This window comes from Helianthus annuus, chromosome 16 (assembly GCF_002127325.2).
Source record: "Helianthus annuus cultivar XRQ/B chromosome 16, HanXRQr2.0-SUNRISE, whole genome shotgun sequence".
Taxonomy (NCBI): domain Eukaryota; kingdom Viridiplantae; phylum Streptophyta; class Magnoliopsida; order Asterales; family Asteraceae; genus Helianthus; species Helianthus annuus.
In genome coordinates this window covers 118,329,905-118,346,725 of record NC_035448.2, presented here as the reverse complement: position 1 = coordinate 118,346,725, position 16,821 = coordinate 118,329,905, and the positions used below count along the sequence as shown (strand labels likewise).

The following is a 16,821-nucleotide window of genomic DNA, read 5'->3' as shown; positions in this document are numbered from 1 at the left end:
ATATATATATATATACTACTTTAATAAGGATATAGGAAGGACAGAATGGTAATTGAACAATGTGTTGAAAACACCCTCAATGCACAATGTACAACACTTGAAGCACCAAGAAACACAACATAATTTACCCTTCAACTGATTCATCTTCAGCCATCCATTTCTTTCACCTTTTCACACGGATTGTGATCTGAACGGTTGATATTCAGCTCACACGGATCAAGGGTTTTACTTTCATTTGATTTACTCTCACAAAACTTCATCAACCCTTTTTCTCTCTCTTTCTCTCTCTCTGGCGACTCATGAACATATCTGTAAGGATTTCACCAGATCTAGGGTTTTACTTTCATTCGAATTCAAATCCATGACCCCAACCTGTGACGGTGTGGTGTGCAGTGTTAAAATCCGCTGATTAGGGTTCCGGCAGTGGGATTCTCGAGCAGATTGGTGGCAGACGAGCATCCGGCTGTAGATGGTGGTTTTCTGGTAGATCTAAGTTTTAAACCCCCAGCCGCTCCTTTTCGTTCTCTCTCAAAGATTCAGTCCAGATCTGCCCTCACTTCGCGATTCACCATAAGCTAAGAGGAGACATGATAGAGGAGAAAGGGAGCCGACAAAGCCCTAGCTGTTGCATCAGGCGGAGATGAGTACCGGAGACCAACTTAGCGTTGTTGTGCCTCAGGAGCCTTAATTTCAGTGCAAATTATACGATTTCACTACTCATTTAGTTAATTTATTATGTGATTCTGCTTTTCCTCAAGATCTGTTGCGATTTACTCACACCGAAATATGAATTTTGTGTTGTTTTGTTTTTGGTAGTTAAATTGAAGAAGTAGATATCATGTTCCATGCACTGATGAACGAGATAAACATTAATCTTGTGGCGTATAAGGTACTAATGTTCTATTTAGTACTAATTTGTTCTTATTTCACTGAATATTAGGTTTCATCATCTTACATCAAAATATTAAGGTTTCATCCTTCTGTTCTTTTAGCTATTATGCCTAACAAGCTGAACTCAGTGCAATGTGCTGGTGTAGACAAAAAGGAAGAACTACTATGGATGCCGACAAGAACCATATTACCAAAGACCAGTGCTTGGCGAGTGAGAAAAGACTCACAAGCGTTGTATAGTCGTTTGGCTAAAGAAACATGGAAATCGTTTTGAGATTGCTTGTTACAAGAACACGGTCCTCTCATGGTGTCCTGGCGTGTAAGCATCTTTAAATCCACCTATATTGATTGAATTCCATTCCTCGAAAAAAATGTTAATATTAGGGTATATCATGTTATTTTGTGTGCAATTTTCAGTTGTATTGTGTTTAGAGTCTGTTATCAAGAGGTTAATTTCAATAATTTGTTGTTTTGTGTTATTGGATTGAGAGATATAAGAACTCTAGGGTTTTAGATATCGAACTTGTGGTCTTAGGTTGTTTTTTAAGTGTATTATATTTTTTTTAAATAACTAACTATTCATGATTTTCTGAATTATTGGTGCTAATGTTCATTTGGATAACATATTGATTTACCTAGGAAGCAATCAAATTACTAAAATGTTTGGTGTTTGAATTTACATTCGGTATGGACCTGTTTTGTTGTTTTCAGATTGAGATGACCCAAGATGGTAGTTTGCGGAGATACAAGTCTTAAGTGCAGAACTCCCAGGTGATGAATTATTTTTCTTTCGTCGTTAAAGTGACTGTTGGCAATGGCGAATGAAGATTCAGAGTCAGATCTCTGACTAAGGTTCCAATTTAGTGGCAAAATGCGCAAGGGAATACTAGGGTTGTGAGTGTGAAGACTCGAGACGACATATATTTCGTTTCAGATGAATATTTGAGTTATGTTCTACTCCTACATGTACTTTTTATGGTAACATCATCCATTCTTGTTATTTGCATATTCTAAATTGGTACCAATCATTTGGCAGGATGTAGAAAATAATTCAAATTTATGAGGGTGGCGATGCTTAGTTTATGGTTACCCCAGAACAAACATTGTGAGTTTCCGTTTTTAAGATCGCTATTTCATCTGTAGTTTTGTGATTAGCTTTCGTTGAAAAAAGAGAAGCCGCTGACGAAAAAGTTAGCGATTAGACCATTTATAGGTTAAAACTTCGATAATAATATCGTTTTGTTGTATTATGGTATAGATACTCTATTTTTGGGACAAAGATATCCTGGAAGAACTGACAGAGAGGTATATTTGTATCTTATGAATACCAGTTTGAAGATTTCGAGTGCGTTGGCAGCTGCTGTGATTACATTTGAAACGTTTATTCTAAATACGATCACAAAACTAGGATTGTTTCTTTATTTGTAAGTATTTTGGTGGTTAAATATAGTAGTTTTTGTATGGGTTGAAATGGGTTGAGTAGACTGACCCAAAACAGTTTTTGTATAAATCCTTTTTCCATATTTGAAGTAGTCAGTGTCTTAAATATGATCACAAAAACTAGAATGTGTACTTTATTTTGTAAGTATCTGGCATGGTTCATAAATGAGCACGGTCAACCCGACGATGTTATCGAGGTTGTTCCCGAAACCCAACCGTCTAACGAAAAAGGCAAACGGAAAAAAGACAAGCAAGTGGTGGGTGAGCAACCGTCCAAACCGAAGTCGACTAAGTGGACGCCAATCGAAGAAGAAGCCTTAGCCAAGGCTTACATAGGCACATCTACACACCCGACAAAAGGTTATCTTTTTTTTTTTTTAAGTTTATACATTTTTTTGTTTATTTTTTCTTAACAGTTTGTTTTTTTTAAAGTTTAAGTTTTTTTTTTTTTTGTTTTTTTTCTTAACACTTGGTTTTTTTCTAAAGTTTATTTTTTTTCTTTATTATTTTCTTAACAGTTGGTTTATAATTGTTTTAAAGTTTGTTGATTTTTTTAAAATATAATTTTTTGTTAACAGTTTGTATTTTTTTAAAGGTTTTTTATTTTTGTTAACACTTTATATATTTTGTTTGTTTTTTATAGGTAATAACTAAACGGGTGATGGGTTTTGGTCCAATGTTTTGGCGAAGTTCCTCGGCCTTATGGACCAAGGCTTGTATCGAGATATGGAACAGATGTCCAACTTTGAGATGGTAGCGGTAATTTTCTTTCTGTTATTTATCTTCTATTTAGTCCATATTGATGCTCCTAGGCTTTTATAATTAAACTTAACAAGAGAGATTGACATAAAATTTTATAAGAGAGATTGACATAAAATTTTATAATTAAAACGCAATTGTGTCATATGCATTTGTGTTTTTTAAGTAAAGTTTTAATTCTAATATATTATATTGTGAAAAAAATTAAAAGTTTGAAAATTCGGGTTGAACGGGTCGTGTTCGGGTCAACCCGCTAATATTCGGGTTGTGTTCGAGTTCATATGTATGACAAGATTTTTGGGTTCGGGTCAGGTTTGGGTTTGTATAAAATTTTCGGGTTCGGGTCGGGTTGGACCCGCCAACTCGACCCGTTTAACACCCTAATTTTACATAAAAAGCCGAGAAAATTGTTAGGTCAATTTTATTTTCATGCCGGTCAGAACTGGTTGATTTGGTGAAAAAGGGTTAAAATTGTATTTTGTGACGTGGAATGATGGTCTGTCGAGAAGCCTTTCAATAGGGTATCAAATTCACTAAACTTAGCCTTTATATTCTGCTCTCAAAAGATGGTGTGGTGGTGAGATGACTTGTGATGACTGTTGTGAGTAACCTACTCTTTACATGTACCTTTTAGCTTTACTTTTAATATATATGTTCATTCTGCAGTAGTTTAGAATTTGCAAAATGAGCGGGTTGGGTAACGAGTCAAAAATGGATGTGGGTTCCTTTTTTGCTAAAGTTGGTTGGGGATGATAAGTGTTGTAGTTCAATGAAAATTATGATAGTTAGGTCAATTTTCGATATGGAATAGTGAAAAGATAGATTGTTATGTACTTTTGATTTTAGTTTGTTCTGTGGGATGTTTTGATATACTTTTTCATTTCCCAAGTGTTCTATGATGCATAAGCTGAGCCTGTGAGGCTATGATGCATAAGCTGAGCCTGTGAGGCTATGATGCATAAGCTGAGCCTGTGAGGCTATGATGCATAAGCTGAGCCTGTCGACTCTATGATGCATAAGCTGAGCTTGTGTTCTTAATATGTCTGAACTGAAACTGTTAAGGCTATGATGCATAAGCTGAGCCTGTGAGGTTACATATGTGTTTCTTGTGCTTAAAACACTTGTACATCATGCTTTAAAGGTTGTTTAAGTTTAGTGGAAAATTACTCTTGTACATCATGCTTTAAAGCGGGGTTACATAACACAATAGACTGTGATGATGATTGTGTTTGAGGCTATGATGCATAAGCTAAGCCTGTTAGGTTACAAATTACTCTTGTTGTGTACTCCGGATTTTGTGTTCTTAATCTGTCTGAACTGAAAGTGTTTAAGGCTGTGATGCAAAAGCTGAGCTTGTGTTCTTAATCTGTCTGAACTAAAAGTGTTGAGTCTATGATGCATAAGCTGAGCTTGTGTTCTTAATCTGTCTGAAGTAAAAGTGTTTTGAGGCTGTGATGCAAAAACTGAGCCTGTGTAATCTATCTGAACTGAAAGTGTTTGAGGCTGTGATGCAAAAACTGAGCCTGTGCAAGGTTCGCTCGGTCCAACAACTCAAGCAAATGTTTTCTTTGCATTTTAGGGGGAACATGTGTGCTTCTCTCCCAGGGCATACAAAACATAGGTTATTGGCGGCAGCTCGCCATATTTAACATATAAAAAAACTTTATATGTTAAATTTGGCGGACTGCCGCCAATAACCTGTGTCTTGTATGCCCTGTGGAGAGAAGCACCCATCTTCCCCCTAAAAAACATAGAAAACATTTGCTTGAGTTGTTGGACCGAGCGAACCTTGCATAATGCGTCAAGGGAAACTATTGGTCGAGCGAGACATTTGTTCAGGTATCCTTATTTCATGATAAAATGATTATGAATAGCTGTGCATAAACTAATCGCAAGTTTGTTTGGTATATGCAGGGTAATAGGGAACAGAGGTTGAACCTGTGGTTTGACGCAACAAAGAACTTCCGTACTTACTCTATTCTATGACTACTGCAGTGACACCGGTCGGCTTGAATCGAGCCCAAATCAGTTTTCTGGATTTGAAATGATAGCCATTCAAGTTTATAATAAAAAGCAATCATGCTGTAGTGAACTACTTTTAAAAAAAACAGATGTATGTATGTATGCATGTTCTGATTATATATTAGAAACCACCTACATATTTCTGATGCTTGAATGGGAACGACTATTGGACCAACAAAAACAAGATAATTTCATATTTATGATGCTAGCTACCAATATGTATTCATAATTGATTATCTTGTATACACTTGTACGAAGTGTCATGCACAGCAAAACGTAAAGTTATTCTTTGTGTGCATTGCCACTCAAGTTCATTGTTTGGGTCAACTAACGGGTCAAAATAGGCTTTCGAACTCTAAAAATGGATCTTCGGAATCAGTTAGTTGTAGCAAGAAAATGGTTGGTTGGGTTATATGGTTAACTTTACTAGATATGCCATCACTTCATCTGTTATAAAACACAATATTGACCCATCGGTTGGCAGGTTTCAAATCTTGACTTGACCTTTAGAGCATATGTATTGGTAAATATCTGCCAACGTGCAGTAAGTAATCAGACAGCGTTACCTTTTCAACACTTAACATTTTAATGTTGTTTTTGTAGTTATGTTTAATACAAGTATAAATAGTTGGACAAAGGAGTGTTGTTGTGTTGGTCCAAACCGACATGTTATAGGTTGTATTTTTTTTTTAATAAAGATGGTAACTTTATTATATTCGGCAATGTATATGATTTGAATTACACTTTTTTTTAGATTATATTCGGCAATGTATATGATTTATAATCATTAACTTATGAGTTTTTAAGAGATTACAATTTAAATTACATAAGGTACTAATAGATCCTACTTGACCCGGATTACATCTCTAAACAATGAAACCCTAAAATCTTGAGCCATTTTTCTCTCTAAATTCACTTGCTACAATTTATCGCGCCATATTGAAATCGAAGAACAACAAACCTATAGGTGATAAACTAACGGTAAACGAGTATCCTATTGTAAATCGTCACTCCCGCCAAACCTATAGGTGATAAACTAACGGTAAACGAGTATTCTATTGTAAATCGTCACTCCCGCCGCATCACGCGGGTAAATGGCTAGTATATATATATATATATAGTTGAGAGTTCAAATGAGAAGAATTTTTTATAAGAAGATAAAAAGAAGAAGTTTCTACCAATAAGAATAATGGTTCATTTTACTTCATTTAATATTTGCATTTAATTATAATATAAGGGTATATTGGTAAACTTACATAGATCATTAATTTGTATTTTTCCTCTTTAATAACTAACTAAATTAAATTTGTAACTCTTTTTCAAAATATATACTTTTTTCAAATTAAAAACAACTTAATGTAAAGTGTAGAATAAATTACTAGTTGTGTAGGATAAATTATAAGTTGTGTAGGACATATTTTGAGGTGCGTAGGATAAATTTCGACTGTGTAGGATAAAATTATATAATGTGTAGGGTATATGTAGGAAAATTTTGATATGTGTAGGTTTTGTAGATTATATGAAGGATAATTAATGATTAGTTGACTAATTAATTAAAAAAAGAAAAATTAATGAGATGAGTTATAAATGAAATAGTATTTTACCAATATATCCTTTCTTCTTTTTCTTCTTTCAATAATTTTCTTCTCATATGATCCCCCTATATATATATATATATATATATATATATATATATATATATATAGGGGCTGGTTAACGTACAAATGCGCTTATCGTACATTACGTACGCTACAATCTCAGCCGTCAGATCATCTTCCCGCATTGAAAATCGCATGTTGTTTTTTTGTAACAATTTCGCATGTTGGTTTTTTAACATGCGATTTCTTCAAAATTACCACATGCGAAATTGCTACAAAAGCCAACATGCTATTTCATCAAAATTATCATATGCGAAATTGAATTACCACATGCGAAATTGTTACAAAAAAACAACCTGCTATTTCATCAAAATTATCACATGCGAAATTGAATTACCACATGCGAAATTGTTAAAAAAAACAACCTTCTATTTCATCAAAATTATCACATGCGAAATTGAATTAACACATGCGAAATTGTTACAAAAAAACACCTGCTATTTCATCAAATTTATCACATGCGAAATTATTACAAAAAAAACAACATGCGATTTTCATTGCGGGAAGATGATCGGACGGCTGAGATTGTAGCGTACGTAATGCACGATAAGGGAATTTGTACAGTACCCTTTACCTATATATATATATATATATATATATATTATTAATAAAAATAATTCGAGCGAAACCGAGCGATCGACGAGCGAGCGGACCTTTGCTCATGCTTGGATTGAATTTGAATCGAACTGATCCGAGCGGCTCATTTACAAACTGAGCGGGAATCGAACGAACATTTTTCGAGCATTTTTCGAGCGATCGTCGAGCGATCCTCGATCGTCGAGCAGTTTGGACAGCCCTACCTACAACACACATGTATCTTGTTAACTTACCTAAGAAACCCTATACTACCCTAGCCATCTTCTCCAACTCACCAAGCTCATTTTATTTGACAAAATTAATAAAGATACATGGGCGTTACATATCAAAAAGAACATCCAACAACCTACAACTACGCCCATGACACACAGTCGATCTTATTAACTTACATCAGAAACCCCATACTGCCCTAGTCATCTTCTCCAATTCTCCAAACTCTACTGCAAGTTTTTCATCGGAAAAATTCTTCCAATTAACACCAGTTTCATATTTTTCTTCATTTAGTTAATTTCTCTTTGCTCAACTATTCATTCTTTCATGGGGATGGTGCCAAAATTTCATTACGTACTTATAACATTAAGAACCTTTTAAACCCCCCCCCCCCCCCCCCCCGTTAGCCCCTGAGCGTCTACTTTAATAGAAAAAAAAATGATTGTATTATGAACTAATTATTGCATTTGTATGTTCAACATAACATGTGACAACGTTGTCCTAAACGGTCCACACACTAAGCAAATTAAACAAATGTACAACATCAAGATAATGAGTATTATTGTTTACTTAAACAATGAATACAAGTTATTACATCATGATCATAGTATATACATAGATGCTTATTATGCATCGATCATGTTGCATAATTGTTTGATTATGATTTAGTGTAAGTAGTTTTTTTTGGGATCATGTTTCATTTCTATGATTATGCTTATTTAACCAAATGATCATGAAATTAAGTTTGTTAGTTGTGTAACTAACCCGTGTAACAAACTCATTTATAAGCACAAGGATGGAGGGAGTGGTCAATCACTAGTTGAGTGTTTGAGTTATTCTCTAGCCAATAATATCATGTTATGTCAAGTCCCCATTTCACTCTCCATTTTGCACTCAATCACTGGTAATGGTCAAACACATGGAGAGTGGTAAAGAATTAAAAAAATATGATTAGTTGAAAGGGGTTGAGACCTACCATTAAACCCCCCTCTCTCCTCCTTCACTCCTCTTCCCGCATCGGTAATATTCACCGCAAACACCACTCCTCACTCACCGATTTGAAGCTGGCATCCCATCACCGCTCAGCAACCCCCTCCCTGATCAAAGTCCCCGAGACCATACCGTCCCCCCTAAGGGTGAAAGAGGAAGAGGGGACAACTCTCCTCGCGGGAACACCGCCGCCAATCAAGAGGGTCAATTATGGCCCCACCCTCTTCCACCAAAGCACACTTTTATCTTTATTTTTATTTTTTAAAGAAAAAAATCTTTGGGTGGAATGTTGCTCATGTTTGAGTGCAAAATATGGAGTGGAGACGGGAGTTGACATGACATAGTAGATTAGTCGGGATGGAGAGAGGACCACTTCAATAGGTGAAACGCCCCTTAGAGCATTCACATCCAATCCATTAAATTCTGTGTGTAAAGTTTTTATAATATAAAGAGTATAAAAAATGGTTGTGAGTGGAGGAGAGAGAAAATGTTACTGTTCATCTTTATATTTGAGAGGACACTGTTCACCCCCTATAATTTTTTAATATATTTTGAAAGTGGTTGTGAGTGGAGGAGAGATAAAAGGTAATGATAAAGGTATAAAAAAATATTATTTAATTAAAAAAGAGAAAGAAAATGTAGTGTTTTTTAGTGTAATTTAGGGTGGAATTTTTTTTTTTTTTTTGGTTAAGAATTTAGAATGAAAATTTGATGGAATGGATGTGAATGCTCTTACACCCTAATATTATAATGGAACTGATTTGACAAAGAAATACATAAACTAGATCCCATTTTCAATTATATAAAGTCAGCTCAACATGACCTAGAAATTCAAATAACTCGATAAAAGCGAATATAAGGCTAACCATCTAAAATAAAAACAGACTAAACAAAAATAAAGTTATAGAAGTTTTACTTTTCTAAATACCTAATTTTAACCGGTCAACCCAAACAAGACCTGTTTTTTAAACAGGTCATGTTAGTCGACCCAATACCTGTTTTTTTCATGTCATGTCGTTCTTCCGCCCCAATACAAAACGTCTAAAAAAATAGAAACAAAAACACAACCATATATATAATCATTTTTAACAAAAATAACCCAATTCTCACAAGCCAAACAAACCTATTTAACATAATCACCACACATTTACAAACTTACCCCCCATTTTCACACAGCTTTTCCACAGTTATACTGGACCAATTTCTCCACTTTCATGAGCTTCTTTCACTCTCTTATCATATTCATCTTCATCTTCACCTCCTTCTTCTCCATCATCTTCTTTATCATCATCATCATCTTCGTCATCGTCTCCCCGCCCGTACCCGCTATGGGAACGTGCAACTGGCGGAGGTGTCCTTGCTTCTTCCACAATCTTCATGATATCCTCCACACTTTGTGGAGAAAACGTCGGGTTTTCCTTCCTGTAATATGCAGCCTGTGCCCCTTCTGTTAGTTCCCGAGGCAAGTTCTTTAGAAACCACGGATGACTCTTAATTTCCTTTAGGGTGATCCTCTGGAAAGAATAAAAATACAAATGTTAACATCTCTGTTAGAATCTTGATGTGAAAACCGGAAATATTGAGTATACATACTTTGGATGGATTGGCGACAAATATCCGAGAAAGAAGATGTCTACAGTCTTCAGATAAGTGAACATGGTCCGGAATTTTGTATTGAACAGCCATTATGCGCTGCGAGTCAAAGTCAAAGTTGGTAAGTCAAATGAAAAGTCAAAATAGTGATATCAAAGCGACTAACTTGAATCGTCTTCCTAAAATTCTTGGGATCTTTTTGGTCTTCGAAAGGGTACGCGCCCACTAGCATCACGTAAAGGGTCACTCCACACGACCAAGCATCTGCTGTCTAAATTCACAACTTTCATCAAAACTTCATCCAAATCATTTGCGAAAACACAAAAAAGAATATAAATATCGAGACGTCTTACTTTGCCATCGTATTCTCTACGAGAAAGAACCTCAGGAGCAATGTATGCAGGGGTACCAACTGTGGATTTGGGTCGTGAGTGCAGCAGAGATGACTACATAAATCAAAACAAGTAAAATTTTTACAATATTGATTTTATTTTATTTTATTTATACACAATTTAACCAAGGATACACGATGAACACCTTTGAATAGCCAAAATCACAGATTTTAAGCCGTGGTGCAGGGCTGCCATCTAAAAGAGTGTTCTCAAGCTTCAAATCTCTATGGCATATTTGCTGCACAACTTGATGACATTTGCTCACATTATATCAATATCACGTGCACACGCAATTGTTAAAAGCATACGTTACCATGAAATGGCAGTAGTGGACTCCGGATATCAGCTGTTGGAAGAAGTATCGAGCCTGAAATATTGACGGAAAATCTCAATTACGAGAGGATTTCAAGCTAAAGAAAGTACTCAAGATTTTATATTTCCATGACCTCATCTTCACTGAATCTTCCAGCACTTGAAATTCTCTCAAAAAGCTCGCCTCCGGCAGCATACTCCATGACAATAGCAAGGTGGGTCGGAGTGAGTACCACCTATAATTAATTAATTAATCACCTCAAAACATAGCATAAAACACCATCCATCCATCCTGTAATAAAAATCTTAACAATATTGATGAAGCAGTTACCTACCTCTCTAAATCGAATTATGTTTGGATGCCGAAGTGATCTGTGGTTTATGATTTCTCTAGCAACATTCTCATCAATCTACAACCAAAGAAAGAACATATACCCTCATCATACTTTAGCCTGGCAATCCAATATCCCAAAAGCCGATGCATGAGGCGCGAATCAGCACTTACCATGGGCGTAGCTTAGTGTATAGTGGGGGGTGCACCGGGTGGGTAGAAGTGTAAAATTTCCTATTTTTAGTCCGAAAATTTTAAAATTATATAGGATCCCCTCAATTATTTTGTCTAAATATTTATACAATATATAAATTGGGTCCAATGACTTTCCGCCCCCTCGAAACTTTTGGTCAAGCTCCGCTTACGCGAGGCCTTTGCTATTAAACAACTATTTACAGATCATATTTACTTTAAAATATAAGATATTATTATCATCCCTAGTCAGTCAGTCAGATTTGTTCAATGGGTGGTCTAAATTAAATTGTTGTAACACTCAACTGAACAAAATGACATGTAAAAAATGAAGCAAAATTGTTGAAATGAAGTAGTGCATTTGCAGGCATTATATATAGATACCTTGTGGCCTCTTTGAATATATTTCATAGCAAGAAGCTCTTTGGTAAGCTTGTTCCTCATCAATCTGGCAACTCCAAAGTTCCCAGATCCTATATCCTTTACAAGCTCGTACTTGTCCATTATCATCACACACTCATCCAAAACCCTAACATAACATAAAGTAGCTGTCTTTATTGAATTGGGAATAAGGGGTTTGGGGATCGGATTGAAATCATGATGATGTAAGGATAGGAATTTGGTGAAAAAGATTGCAAGTAGATTATACAGTTTGAAATTTGTGTGTGAAAGGAAATATTCCGGGTAAACTAAATTCAGGATTGAGAATATACTATATTATATTATAATGCTTGAGGGGGTATTTTAAAATACCCAAACTAAGAACTTTTTCCTTCTGAGGGGGGTATTTTAAAATACCCAAATTAAGAACTTTTTCCTTCTTTATTTATAGAAAGACCCTAAAATGAGGGTAGTTTGGTCTTTAAACACTATTTATTTCACCCCTCCACAATAAACTTATAATTTTTTTTACATATTTTTGACATATCTTATAAACTATACTGTTAAAAAAATCCAAAGATAGCATGACGACCTACACATTTTTGTCGACGTTTCGGTAGTTGTCTTGTTCAATATCAACACACGGATTAAAAGATACAAGTCGATAATGCTTTAACATACAAGTGATTAGAAGAAAATAACAATTAATTTGTACTATATTATAATGCATGAGAGAGTGACATTTTAAGATACATAAAAAATAATAATTTTTCCTTCTTAATTTATAAGATAGTCCCCAAAATGAGGGTAAATTGGTTTTTTAAACACTAATTATATTTTAGCCCTCCATTTTATTACACTTAAATCCCTAAGTTTTAATGAAATTACGGATAATTAGTTACACTTTTCCCCCTCCCCACAAACTTATAATTCTTTTATATATTTTAAACTATGATGTTTAAAAAACATTCGAAGGTACCGTGATGACTTACTTATTTGCTTCGACGTTTTGATGTTAGTCTTAGTCAATATTGACGTACAGATTGAAATATACATGTAGATGATACCTTACTATAAAAATGAATATTGCATTTGTAATACCTTTAGCCTACATTGGTACCAACAATTGAACTGAGCTTAATTTCAAACAAAAATATAGCATAGAAAATGTATAAAAGTTGATATAAAATGTTATAGAGATTTATTTAAGCAAATAGTAAAATTAATAAACCTGTGTAATCATTTTATGTTTTTAAATCACTGGTTCTACGAATAAAAGATAATTGATTAAACATTATCTATATACTTTAGTTAAATGTAACTTCCTAATTTAAATGGATGACAAAGTCTTGTATTTAATCAAGCGGGAAACGATTTTTAAATTTTAAACTCTCTTTCCCTATATCTCCAAGCGTGTCAGATATAATTTACAAAATTCAAACCCACACACCATCATTTCCGTTTCCTTCTCTGGATCCCTGGTACCACCACCGTTTCCATCGCTGCAGCTGCTGTGTTATGCGCCGCCTTACACCACCAATCACCGTCATTGTTTATGTCGTCGTACACGAGTGGTTTTGACTCCTTAGGTTTTGATGACGGCGCTTGAATTCCGCCGTGAAACCGAACACCCGGTGAACAAGGTGATTCCCGTCTGTCATGGTCCCGATTACATTTCCGATGTTTAGTGTTTATCTTGGTGTTACAAAACTTAATCCATTTTTCATTGATTCTCATTTGTAATTTAGGACAAGTTTTCAACAAGTACATTTGAGAAAACTAGCAGACATAAATGGAAATGTGGATTTATAATTAGAACCAGTGGAACTATTTCTTGGGTTGGCCGATTTTTGAAGAATCAAAATCTTGATATTTGGTTAACTTCATAGGTCGTGGAATGCACACATACTGACTTAACTTCATTCATTTCATTTATTATAAGCTTTTTTGTTTTCTTTTATTTATTGGATGAAGTTCAACTTAACTCTCAAATGTCGTATTTGGTCGAAAGCTTGGTGAGGTTCCTAAAGACAATTGCTTGGTTTGTGATTTGAAGGAGGCCTATTTTTTCTAGCTTTTATTATGTGAAAAGTGTAGGCTCTCACAAAATTCAAGGTCTTACTTCTTTAACCTCTATCTTGCTTATGCATATTTGCATTGTTTTTATCCAGTAACGAGCACTAATGACATGTGCAGGGGGGGCCCATTCTTTTCAACCAATCAAATCTTTTGCTCTTTTTTTTGTATTTTGTTTAATATTGGACTTTAAACCAGTGCATGCAAGTTAAAGGGAGTCGCTTTAAAGCCCCCTATGTGACATGACGCTGATATGGCGTGATAAAGCCCCTAAGGGCTTTATACCACACCCACCAGCCTTAGAGTCTCAGTAATCTAGACCCCTAATTGGCTTTTTATCTTATTTATTTGGTCCGCAAATAAATAACAAGAACTGAGTATGTTTATTCTAATGGGTTTTTGCATTGTGATATTAAGCTTGATAACTTTGTCATGGATCTTGGTCGGAAAGCAAATTAGGTTATCAAAGGCGCCTGACGCACAAAAAGTGAGGGCCTGAGAAAAAAGGCGCACAATGATATTTATCCATTTATTCTTTTTTGTGTCTCACAGTTCAATCAATTCTAAATTAGTTTTGCGGTTTTTTGGCTCACAATGGCACATAATTGGACCAACTCTCTGATCAATGGTATAAATTCTTATTCCCTTTGATAGTTGCTACATAGCTTGTATAGTCTGAATTCATCACATATTGGATCTGCATTGATATTATCACAAATATGTTTATTGCATTTTTTTTAAAGTTATTTGAAGGTATAAATTTGTCGATGAAAAGTTGGAATCTTTGTGGGAACATCAGGAATTGAGCATTTGTATCTAGCCAATTGAGAATTTATATATGGACACCGAAACAACATGGACCAAAGTAGAGAGACTGTCGTTGTTGCTTGCTTATGATGTTAATACAATTGGTTTCATTTAGGTGACCAAGGTAAGATTAGTCTGGTTTGTAGTGGATGGAACTTGCTTAACATTAACAATTTTGTTAACAAAGTTTCAGTTTATTTTAAGATGAACATTGGTTATAAAATACAGCATATGTGGCCTTTGTTAAAGGTTGGATCAATTGGTGACAACCTTTTATGTGGATGGCATTCATATCAAGCTTCCAAGGTTGCACTTAATCAATATTTGATATTGCAACATCACAGGTCCGGGTAAACTAAATTCAGGATTGAGGGAGGAAAGAGAATATATAAAATCTCTCACACTACATTTCCACTCATTTTTTTAAACATTATTTCATTTCCAATATACGATTTAAATACTTGTTGTTTAAACATTAGACGCGGAAGCGGGAAAGATTTAGTTTGTATCAGTTCAGTTTGTTATGGTATCAACATGGTACTTGTATTGTTATAACAACCGAAAAAGAAAAACTCATAAAAGAAAATCGTAACATTAGATTAGACATTAGCAAAAATGATATATACATAAGTTCGATATGTTGTGGCGGTGACTTAGATGTAAACATCAAAACGTAACTAAAAAAAGGTTGCATCGTCATTTAAACAAGTCGTGATGTAAAACCGCGCAAAAAGTTTATAATTAATTTTTATGTATCTTTAGAAAAAACAAATAAAATAAAATTGCAAGAGACGCAACCCAAAAAGAAAAAAAAAAGCATGGGTGGTGCAAAATCTAAACCCATGACCTAGGGTTAACAATATAATACCTAGTAACTCCACCAGCTTTTCTTAGCTAATATGTTTGTACATGTAAATTGGGGTGTGATTTTCTGATAATACCAAAAAAAACACGACACAGACCTAACATGAAATTCGTGGGTTTGGTTTTCTCTAGTCGGGTTTGTGTCTGTTTCAGGTTGAACACACACGAACTCGTGTCAGACCTAGCGGGTGTCACACCCGCTAAAATCAGAGTCGGTGTGATCTGAATGGTATCTTCATTGCACCTCGGAAGTATCAAAGCTAAGACTTCTAGAAATTGAACGCCCGCTAAATTCTCGAATTTCCATGGGTTCTCCTATTCCAACCGTTCCATAGTTTGAAAAATGCAACCTGAGAAAGAACATGCGAAAAATCAACATAAAGTTGGCGAGTTCATAGTTTGTTTTGAAAAAGATTTAAAATAAATCTTTTTGATCACCGGTTTAAGTAATGTTGAGAGAATGTAACAAAACCATTTTCTTTGGCATGTAATTTGAAAACCTTGTGTTTGTAAAAATTGTATAACAATCAATGTCCGCGTACGACAAAGACAACATGCCCGCATGAGCCTATAACCCACCTCGTGCTAGAAAGTGACTCGCCAAACCATTTTACTCAAGACGGCCAACTAGCAGGTGGTTATAGTTCCAATGTGTAGCGAGGACTTCACTATACAGTTTTAAGCGACCTTACGGCCCTTAGTTGAGTAGTGGACCATCAAGTCCATGTGTCTTCGTGCCTTGCACGTGTGTCATTGGGCTAGCCCATGTCATCTATGTTATTGGGCCTAGCCCATGTCTTTGGGCCTAGCCCATGTCATTCGTGTTATTGGGCCATGCCCATGTCATTAATGTTATTGGGCCTAGCCCATGTCATAAAACTCATGCATGTTTCGAAAATACACGTGTGTTTTGTAAAACCGGTATGTTTAGCCTAAACCATTCATAATCCATAGTGTTTGTTGAATTCTGTCTGCAACATGGTTTGGAAATATGTGATTTCATTCATCGAAATATCGTTTACTTTTGCAAAACTTGCATGTCTTTCCTTTAGAAATATGAGTTTTCGTTCAGCGAAATAATGTGTGCTTTTGCAAAACTTACATGTCTTTCCACCCCTGAAAACATTTATAAAATGCAAAACCGTAAAAGGTGGGGGTTATGAACTCACCTCGATGTCCTTGTGCAATGCTAGCTTAATGTGATTTCGTGATGTCGTTCCAAGAACGTGAACTTGCTAGCGTGCAACCTATGACATTCCTACCAAGGAATACTTATAAGTTTCTAATAAAACGACGTAGCTAAACT

The 16,821-nt window shown here is 35.2% G+C and overlaps 1 protein-coding gene and 2 long non-coding RNA genes across 3 annotated transcripts; 2 read left to right on the top strand and 1 right to left on the bottom strand.

The window, feature by feature from the left end:
* The first annotated feature begins 1,608 nt into the window (after nucleotides 1-1,608).
* Nucleotides 1,609-2,362, top strand: LOC110916522. Its single transcript, XR_004883695.1, has 3 exons — nucleotides 1,609-1,837; nucleotides 1,928-1,996; nucleotides 2,150-2,362. It is a non-coding gene; the product is annotated as an uncharacterized LOC110916522 (long non-coding RNA).
* Nucleotides 2,363-4,868: 2,506 nt separating this feature from the next.
* LOC110917716 lies at nucleotides 4,869-5,198 on the top strand. The gene is made up of 2 exons (XR_002580812.2): nucleotides 4,869-4,929; nucleotides 5,005-5,198. It is a non-coding gene; the product is annotated as an uncharacterized LOC110917716 (long non-coding RNA).
* A 4,419-nt stretch (nucleotides 5,199-9,617) lies between these two features.
* Nucleotides 9,618-12,074, bottom strand: LOC110915880 (serine/threonine-protein kinase SRK2A). The gene is made up of 9 exons (XM_022160624.2): nucleotides 11,772-12,074; nucleotides 11,200-11,274; nucleotides 10,999-11,100; nucleotides 10,866-10,919; nucleotides 10,698-10,790; nucleotides 10,514-10,606; nucleotides 10,327-10,431; nucleotides 10,161-10,259; nucleotides 9,618-10,081 (listed from the first exon to the last, which is right to left on the bottom strand). Exons 1-9 carry the CDS (start codon nucleotides 11,895-11,897, stop codon nucleotides 9,755-9,757), a joined length of 1,074 nt encoding a protein of 357 aa, XP_022016316.1. The 5' UTR covers nucleotides 11,898-12,074; the 3' UTR covers nucleotides 9,618-9,754.
* Nucleotides 12,075-16,821: the final 4,747 nt, after the last annotated feature.

Coding starts and splice junctions, on each gene's coding strand:
- LOC110915880 (XM_022160624.2), bottom strand. CDS start 11,897: ATGATAATGGACAAGTACGAGCTTGTAAAGGATATAGGATCTGGGAAC. Junction 11,101..11,199: donor ACATAATTCGATTTAGAGAG/GTAGGTAACTGC, acceptor AATTAATTATAG/GTGGTACTCACTCCGACCCA. Junction 10,920..10,998: donor GAAGATTCAGTGAAGATGAG/GTCATGGAAATA, acceptor TCAATATTTCAG/GCTCGATACTTCTTCCAACA.